This window comes from Aplysia californica, unplaced genomic scaffold (assembly GCF_000002075.1).
Source record: "Aplysia californica isolate F4 #8 unplaced genomic scaffold, AplCal3.0 scaffold01603, whole genome shotgun sequence".
Taxonomy (NCBI): domain Eukaryota; kingdom Metazoa; phylum Mollusca; class Gastropoda; order Aplysiida; family Aplysiidae; genus Aplysia; species Aplysia californica.
This window is the reverse complement of record NW_004798873.1, coordinates 7,613-17,018: the sequence shown is the minus strand read 5'-3', so window position 1 is coordinate 17,018 and position 9,406 is coordinate 7,613. Positions and strand designations below refer to the sequence as shown.

Sequence of the window (9,406 nt, the reverse complement as noted above, 5' to 3'; positions counted from 1 at the left end):
TGGGGGGGTAGGGGAGAGGGAGGGTAGGAAGTAGTCATTTGCACGGCTTCTTTGTCTTGGACAGATGGCCGAGAGAGCAGGTTGTATTGTAACTACACGCATGAGAGATATTTTTTAGATTATTGTCGCAACTCGGATTGGGAAATAATTTTTTATGGTGTGCTCCTTCTTTCCTATCAAACATCTATCGTCCTTATCTCTCCTCCTTTTAACAAAAAAACTTTACTCTCTAGTACGCTCTTACGACCTTATGGAGTTGCAAGCACCATAAAACTGTTACCAAAAACTTTCTAGCAACACCTCTCATCTACTGATTTTTGTGTCGCAAGAAATGCAAAACTCTTACCAAAAACTCTCTAGCAAAACCTCTCATCTACTGACTTTTGTGTCGCAAGAAATGCAAAACTCGTACTAAAACTAAACTAAACTGGAAGAATTGCTCACCCATAATTTGTCTCTCTATGCCTCCCAGGAAAAGCAGGCAAAACTTGAGAAGAAGAGAGCGAAGCAGAGACGACTGATGGGAGAGGACGAATACAAACCAGCGTGGTCCCCTGCCAGCAAGACGATTCCTTTTGGAAGGTGATTGCTTCAGGAATTTACGTGTGTCTGTTTAATTTTTGTTTTGTGTGTTGGGGATTCTGGGAGATTTTACGTAACGGTACATTAAATGTCACACAGATAGTTTCACCTTGCGCTCAGATGTAAAAGAAAAAATGGTGTACTATTGTATTTGCTTTATTACATATTCCAGGCTCGTTTGGCTGTCCATTAATAAATTGTTCTATGGTAGAGATTGATCTGAGGTGAAAAAATGAGGAGATTTGTGTTCTTGCCCTGGGCTTTGGTGTCTCTTTGCTTAAGGCTGCCACAGAGAAGTGTTGTTGGGCTCAGCTGTGTGTCCACCATGGCTCAGCTGTGTGTCCCCCACATGGTAACTGGACTTGACCCAAAGTTTTGAACATTCTTTTCATTGCAGATTGTTAATCTGTGGTATGGGTTGCCTGAGCCCAAGAAATCTTTTGTTGAAATTCAAATTCTAAATGTTGGAAATAAGCAACAAAAAAAATAAATAATAGATACGTACATTTTTAAAAAGAATTATAGCTCTAGCAGTTTTTTTCTCTTTCCTGAGAGACAAATGTGGTTTTTGGGCTGAGGCTTAGGACAATGGAACAGCTTTCCGCCGTGCTTGTCTTGTGTGACATTGTGATGGCTGATTCTGCTCCCGTGTGGAGGTTGAGCTCAGTTGTTGAGCAACGTCGCCAGTCTGTCGGGGAAAGGCGAAATTAGAAATTTGAGACGACTTGTGAATATTTACTTGTTGGTCGGAGATAGTGGTTGTGTGGCGAGGGAGTGAAGTAGGTGCCGGAGACTGAAGAGAGAAAATTGCAAGGTGATTTTTGAGTATAAACTTGGGATTTTTCTGACTTTTTCACTTTTGGCCGATTGTTGGGTTTTTATTTGAGGAAGCAAACTTCAGTCTTTGATAGGACCGTACTGTGTTGGAAAAGGGTGTTTGTGACCCCTGACTCGTTCGACCATTTCATGCCCCGTTTGTAACGTGTTTTTGAACCGTTCACTAATAGTGTGATATGCCCACAGTTGATGAAAAGATGACTCTTGTGTCTGGGTGTGTGTGGAGTCTGTTGCCAGAGCAGGTGAGAGAGAGAGAGAAACGAAGTGAGGAGAGGCACAGGGAAAGTTAACGAAATAATAGAAAAGTACACATGTTAGGTATAAGGATAGAAGGTCAAATAAAGTGCACAAAATTACGAGGAAAAAAAGGTGCAGGAGTTGTAGATATCCCCAGATTTGTGCTGCGACAAAAGTGGAAATGGGCATTTGTAGAATGAAGGATAACAGATGAAGGAAAAGATGCACTGATTGGAGACCAAGAACAGGAAAATGATCAAGAGAAAGACCAGAAAGACGGTGGGGAGATGACGTCACAGAGCGGACAGGAACAATCTGGACACAGAGAAGGGCAGATAGAACGGAGTGGAGGTCTTTGTTGTTGTTGTTGTTGTAGTTGTTGTTGTTGTTGTTGTTGTTGTTGTTGTTGTTGGAGGGTTACCTCCCCCTGTGGACAGTCAACGCAAGATGAAGAAGTGTAAGATAGAGCTCCACTTTTGTTGATTCGTGTACGGGAATTTGGTTTGAACTGGCATATATATGCCACGTACAGGGGGAGACCACTGCGGGCGTGACAACTCTCTACCCTAGAAGAAGGAAGTTCTGCCTGATCAGTACTGAAGTCTTGAGAAATTTGACGTAAAACATTGGACTTTCACAACATGTCAAGCTTTTTCGAATGCAATTCTTTGAATGTCTTGATAACCTGTCTCTGTCGTTTTATGCTAGAAAAATTCTGAAATTATGCAAACTGAGCCCAAAAATGTGAAATTATTCGATTCTGTTAATTTTAACAAAGAATGAGAAAAGAAAAATAATCAGAAATTTTGCAAAAAATGATCAAATTTTGATAATTTATTATCCGGGGTGCACAAAACCACGGGGACAGGATAGCGACCCTGAGTATTGTTACGATTTTGACGGAGCTGATAGAACATTTGGTTTCTGACCGCACGGTTCTAGTAACTCAAAATGGCCAAAAATGTCAGATAGAACCTTCTGAGGTAGCAAACTGTCCAAAATGTCGCAGGACAGTACAGGATTCAGCAGTCAGGAATTGGAGACTCTCGTCACATACCCTCAACCACCCCCCCCCCCCCTCCCCGCCCAGCCCACTTGATGTACTTTTGTTTGTGGTCACATCGTCTGATGTCCTAAATCTGGCTGTTCCTGACTGTTTGTGGTCACATCGTCTGATGTCCTAACTCTGGCTGTTCCTGACTGTTTGTGGTCACATCGTCTGATGTCCTAACTCTGGCTGTTCCTGACTGTTTGTGGTCACATCGTCTGATGTCCTCACTCTGGCTGTTCCTGACTGTTTGTGGTCACATCGTCTGATGTCCTAACTCTGGCTGTTCCTGACTGTTTGTGGTCACATCGTCTGATGTCCTAACTCTGGCTGTTCCTGACTGTTTGTGGTCACATCGTCTGATGTCCTAACTCTGGCTGTTCCTGACTGTTTGTGGTCACATCGTCTGATGTCCTCACTCTGGCTGTTCCTGACTGTTTGTGGTCACATCGTCTGATGTCCTAACTCTGGCTGTTCCTGACTGTTTGTGGTCACATCGTCTGATGTCCTAACTCTGGCTGTTCCTGACTGTTTGTGGTCACATCGTCTGATGTCCTAACTCTGGCTGTTCCTGACTGTTTGTGGTCACATCGTCTGATGTCCTCACTCTGGCTGTTCCTGACTGGGGTTTAACTCTTTATCTGACAAGGACAATCTTATTGTAAGGTTATGAAATAGATTGAAGGATACTTAGACAATTTGGCTGTTATTGTGAGTGTTGTTATTATTTTTATTATCTCCGGCATACCGCTTCCAGCGACTCGTGGTCGGAACCATTGTGCCAGTGAGTGGCTGACTGCAGCTCGGACACATTCCTTTACGACGACTTTGACATCAAATTACTTTCGTCAGTTGCTGAAAACAGGTCTCTTTTGTCGGGATTTCATTCTTATTAAGAAAAAGAACTGTCAAAATAGGTTCTCTTGCTTTGATTTAATGACCAATTTGGTGACGATTTTGTCATTTTTAGATTTAGTGCCAAAAACGAGCCCCCGGCAAGGTGGGTTTACCCCCCCCCCCTCGGAGATAAAGAGAGTTAAAAATGTCGGCAGGCCGGCCGCTGAAGTAACGCTCAGGAATTGTAGAAAGAAAAACAGCTCAACTCCGCTGGTCAATAACAGGCTGTGCTGCTGTAGGCCTAATTCTCCCTGTGCTGAGTTTGTGGCAGTTTTATTTTGCTGAAACAGAGAGACAAGGACAAATCTTATTGTAAGGTTATGAAATAGATGGAAGGATACATAGAAAATGTTGCTGTTATTGTGAGTTGTTGTTAGTGTTGTAGTTGTTGTTGTTGTTGTTGTTGTTGTTGTTGTTGTTGTTGTTCTTGTTGCTGTTTGTATTTTATGTTTTTGGTGTTTCAAGTTGTTGTTGTTGTAGCTGTTGTTGTTGTTGTTTATGTGTATGTTTTTTGTTGGTAAAAGTTGTTTTCGCTGTTGATTTTTTCGCTGTTGATGTTTTCGCTGTAGTTGTTTTTGTTGTTGATGTTTTTGTTGTTGATGTTTTTGCTGTTGTTGTTTTTGTTATTGATGTTTTTGTTGTTGATGTTTTTGTTGTTGATGTTTTTGTTGTTGATGTTTTTGTTGTTGATGTTTTTGTTGTTGTTGTTTTTGTTATTGATGTTTTTGTTGTTCTGACCCTATTTGGTACCACTACGCCTGTCTTACATTGACGTTTCATGCACATTCCTCATTGTTTTTCCTCATTGTTTTTATTTTCTGTATGTCCCTCTAAGTTTGTTCAATCTTGAGGTGAGTGTGGACTTTGCTGTGTGAGGATGGTTCTCATCTTTTGCTTTTGTCGTCCACTTTGAGTGAGAGTTTCCTCAGTACTGTCCACTTTGAGTGAGAGTTTCCTCAGTACTGTCAAGCCAGAGTGACTGTGGTTGATCTGATGCTCCTTTGACCATAAAACAGCGATGTGGTGGCTGCCTGCTTAGAGCATCTACTGCTGGGATCACCGAGAGCATCTGTAGTAGTAGTATAGGGTTTTACGGCGCTCACAACTGCTGAGATCATATGAGCGCGCCCTCTTTCTTTTGTCTGGCACTGTTTTGTTTGTTTGTCTTGTACATAATGGTGGTGGTGATTCATGTCGAGATCTCATGGAATGTTGTGGGAGCGCGACATTAACTTCTGTGGCGGTCTGTTGTTTATGACCCTGTCATTCCCAGTGCCCTCTGCCGCTGAGATTTAGTTGAACTGACTCGAGGCCGGATAGATTGCCCTCCCTGGCGGGGCAAAAAGCCTCCAACAGTTTTGACACAATACGATTGATTCGACATGTTACCTTGAAAAAAAAAAAAAAAAGAAAGATTTGAATTTGAAAGTCGGGTTGAAATTTGGTCGAACTGTTCCGAAATGGTAGCTTTTTCCCCACCGAGGAGAAAAATCTGGCTGGCCCCGTCTCGATCGAATGAATTTGATTGGTTGTGTGCACTTGGTGTAAGCCAACAATTGTGATAAAACTTGCTGAAGGCCAGCAGAGATAGATATATGAAGAAAATGACATTTTTGTGTTGTGCAGAATGTGTGTACATGATATGCTTCTGTGTAAAGGACTGTCCCCGTGGTTTTATGCACCCCGCATAATTTTGCAAAATTTGATCATTTTTTGCATAATTTCTGATTATTTTCCTTTTTCATTCTTTGTTAAAATTAACAGAATCGCATAATTTCACATTTTTGGGCTCAGTTTGCATAATTTCTAAATTTTTCTTGCATAAAACGACGGGGACAGGTAAAGGAGGAAGAGGTGTGTCCTTGTGTGTAAAGGAGGAAGAGGTGTGTCCTTGTGTGTAAAGGAGGAAGAGGTGTGTCTTTACAAACCGTTTGTGTGTCATGGTGGTGATATCAGACACTCGTCAAAATAATGGATCGGAAGAAACCTGCATTTTTTCCTCCTTTGGACAATTTTGATCGAATTTATATTTTCTTGTGTGTGTGAGAGGGGAGGGGGGGGGGCAGTGCGGGTGGCCCCAACACATAAAAACCCTTTTCTGTGCGGGTTTTTTATGGAGAGAAACTTGATCAAAGGCAGCAAAAATGTTAATTTGTAGATTTCCAGGACACTCAAGATTTGGAAGTCACCAAACGTTGGCGGCCATTTTCTCAGTAATTGTACTTCTATGACGAGGGGAATGCCACCTACGAGGGGAATGCCACCTCCGTCAGTCGCAACTATCTCAACATCTTTCATGATAGATAGGTATTTTTATTCCCCTTCAAAAGCAAGACAAAAGAAGAATCGTTAGGATGATTCCAAAAAACGTCAGACATATGCCCAACATAGAAGAGTATCTGATACCACTGCCATGACACCTGTATTTTGTCTTTGCAAATTCCTCTTAAGAGATGTGAGAACTTTGCTAGATTTTAAAAAAATGTCTTCTGTAAGTCAACAGCTGTGGTTGATGGACAATAATTTATGTTGCACCCTTAGGTAGCCTACATGTCTGTTATATCTTGTACAAAGTCGATTGGTGGGTGGTTGGAGTGTGCTCTGTTGAGGTGTGCTCCTTCTCCCTGATCAAACATCTGCTCTGTATGCTTCACGGGAAGCTGAGAATGTTTCGGAGTGTTCTATGGTCTGCTGGGGTAATAATATAGTGTAAAGCGCATAGAGCCTGCTGTTGAGCGGGGATATGCGCTATACAAATGCTATCTATTATCTATTATTATTATTATCCTCCTTTCCTTTGTATGTTAGTCTCAAGTAACGCCTCAAATCCCAGCCACTGATATATGGCCAAGTTGTGTTGCAAGCGCCATAGAACTGTTACTGAAACAAACAAGAAAAAGACTGTTGCCCTCTGTTTGGCTTGCGTCTCTGTATATAGCATATATCTGCCTTACACGGACAAGCCTCTTGTTCTGGAATATTTTTGCTGAGATTTTTCTCGCCCTAGGTTCACTAACTAACTGTTGCTGTATTGTGCTGGTGACGTGGTGCTGGCCAGATCAGCGTCGGTGGTCTAGTAATTAGACTGTTGGGCTTGTAACAGCAGAAAGATCGTAGGTTCGAACCCCATCAAGGGTCCGACGTTGTGCTCTTGGGAAAGGTACTTGACACAAATTTTCCTCACTTCACCCAAGTGGGAATGGGTACCCAGCTATAGACTATGAAAGATCTTGTCAGTTTGTTACTGTTTAAGCATTTAATCGGTTGCTTGCACTGTATGCTTCCCGTGCAGCCGAGAATGTTTTTAAGTCTGCTGTGGTAATTATATATCTTCTGAAATGCATAGAGCTTGCTGTTGAGCGGGGATATGGGCTGTACAAATGCTATTTATCATTATTTTAAAACAATTCCAAACCGTCCATGTTTTTTATTGACTCATCTTACGTGAGTTCAACATTTTTATTTGGTGGAAATATATATATAATATAATAATATAATACTGCCCTTTTAAGTATTTTTTAAATTCATTATTTATCTAGTAGAGGAATTTCTGTATGAAACCTCACCAACAACAACCCGTCCATTATACAGAATGAGATGTAGTACATGGATAGGGCAGGACATTCTTGAGACTTGTGCCCTCAGTAGTACTGTATACCGGGGGTTTGGGAGGGTTTTTTCCCTCGTGACTTGAATTCGTGCTATTCACCACTTTTGGAGAAGTTCATGCAATCAAACCGTGCGCAATAAGTTAAAAGGGGTGCTCCTGCAGAGGAACACGACATGATATCGGGCGACTCAAACCGTGAACTCAAAACGTACGCAGAAAATGAGATGGCCTCGAGTAAAGCCCCGGTGTGCAGTGGTCACTGAGGGTTGTCCTGATTCATCGATTTGTTCCTGGCGTCTGTGGCAGAGTGAGTGGTGCAGTGGTTGGTTCCATGCCATGGTGCACTGAGGACTGATGTTCGAATCCTTCCGTTGATCATTATAACTTGGGATTTTCCAAAGTGTAGCTCGTTTGAAGAATTTTCTATGAACTGAGCTGTGTTACATTGAGTGGGAGACAAACTCAAGGAACAATTTTTTGTTTGGGTTTTTTTTAATGAAAGTTTTTTTTACGCCCCAGTGTCGGCACAATTTAGATCATAATTTACGAGGCAGGCTTGGAGCCTTCCTGTGAGAGCCTTCCTGTGAGAGCTTTCCTGTGAGAGCTTTCCTGTGAGAGCCATCCTGAGGTACTCGATAACAAAGACAGGGATGCCAAATGTCCGGGTTTTTCCGGGTTTTTTCATCAGTTGAAAAAGGGGAGAGGTAAGAGAGAATTATGCTTTTGTTTGCTCATTTAAAAACTTTACAAGGTTCGGTTTAGGTGAGATGTGATGCTCCGCTCATTTTCCGTTTTAAAAATAAATCATTTGGCATCCCTGCAAAGATTCTGTCCACTCGGGGAATCGATTTCGGGTCTCCTGCGTGTGGCTGTAAAGCGCTTTACCCTTGCACCACAAAACTCCGGTAATTTTCTTGTCTCACTCCTTGTGTGAAAATTGTAAAGCTTAAATTAAAGAAATAGACGTTCGTTATTTTATTCTCCTTGATCTTTGAGTTTGTTTTCCCAGTATCGGAACAATCACTTGCAAGTGAAGTCAGTCGAGATCCTCTCAATAACACTCTCTTCTACACAATGTTACTTTCACTTTCATGTTTTTTGGACAAATTTTTCCTTTCCCCATATTATGTTATATAAATCTAACCTTAGTGGAGTATGATTTTAAGTATATAGATTACCTTTTTGTAATTTTGTGTACCGGTACTCTTTTTCATCTCTATATTAGTAGGAACAAGAATCAGGGTTCATGTAGTACATGTTCGTGTGCACGTTGTACTATGTCAGTGATTGACTAGATTTCCGTCTATGGAAGGATGACTCGTACTGTACTGATGTTGAATGGATCAGAATGTACTGTACTCATGTTGAATGGATCAGAATGTACTGTACTCACGTTGAATGGATCAGAATGTACTGTACTCACGTTGAATGGATCAGAATAAAGCTGCTATTCTAGATTATATTATTGCCTCTTCTTTTGTTTTAGAATTTAGTAAGTTTTACAGCACTTGCAATACAAGTAGGTCATATGACACGCATTGTGTCGAAGATTGGGGTGTTTTTAGAGAGTGACAGGGGGCTCTCGTGGCCTAGAGGTTAAGGTGTTGGCCTCTCATTCAAAGGTTCCGGGTTCGAATCCGGGTAGCGACCGAATAATTTTATTCTCTAAATTTGTCTCCTTTCACCTCATTTCCTGCTCTCTAGCAATGTTCTGTCGTCTGCTTTCGTCTCCTCTTCCTGCCCCCACCCCCTCACCTCCTTTGCCCCTTCTTCTGTGCTCCTGATTGATTCTTTCTGCAGCCTTTCTACTGCTACTCCTTGGCTCCGTCTTACTGCTGTCTTTCTGGTAGGAAAGATCTAAACCTAGCCTTCTCGGACAAGGGCGACAAATCTCGGAGGGCCCGTGTGCAAGTTGCGCACGTTAAAGATCCCTTGGTGGTCAAAAATTGATAAGAGTCGGCTTCGGCCGCCACCCGGGCAAAATTCAAAATTTCCTACCAACTGAAAATATTAGGTGTGTCCCGCGCGCTCATATGACCTTATGCAGTTGCGAGCGCCGTAAAACACTTTACAAAAACAAAAGAGAGTGACGTACAAAAATGGAGGAGAGATAAATAAGGACATTTTAATTTTAAAAGGATATTAAAAGCACATTTGGAGGCCAAAAAATGACTGCATTGTCTTAGTCGGTGGTG

The 9,406-nt window shown here is 41.8% G+C and overlaps 1 protein-coding gene across 1 annotated transcript in view; it reads left to right on the top strand.

The window, feature by feature from the left end:
* Positions 1-1,778, top strand: part of LOC118479057 (microtubule-associated protein 9-like) — a gene marked incomplete at its 5' end in the record, with an annotated part of 11,284 nt that extends 9,506 nt beyond the window's left edge. The window contains 2 exon segments of the mRNA XM_035973653.1: positions 473-582; positions 1,606-1,778. Of these exon segments, the coding sequence (XP_035829546.1) occupies positions 473-582; positions 1,606-1,609 (114 nt within the window).
* Between the last annotated feature and the right edge of the window lie 7,628 nt (positions 1,779-9,406).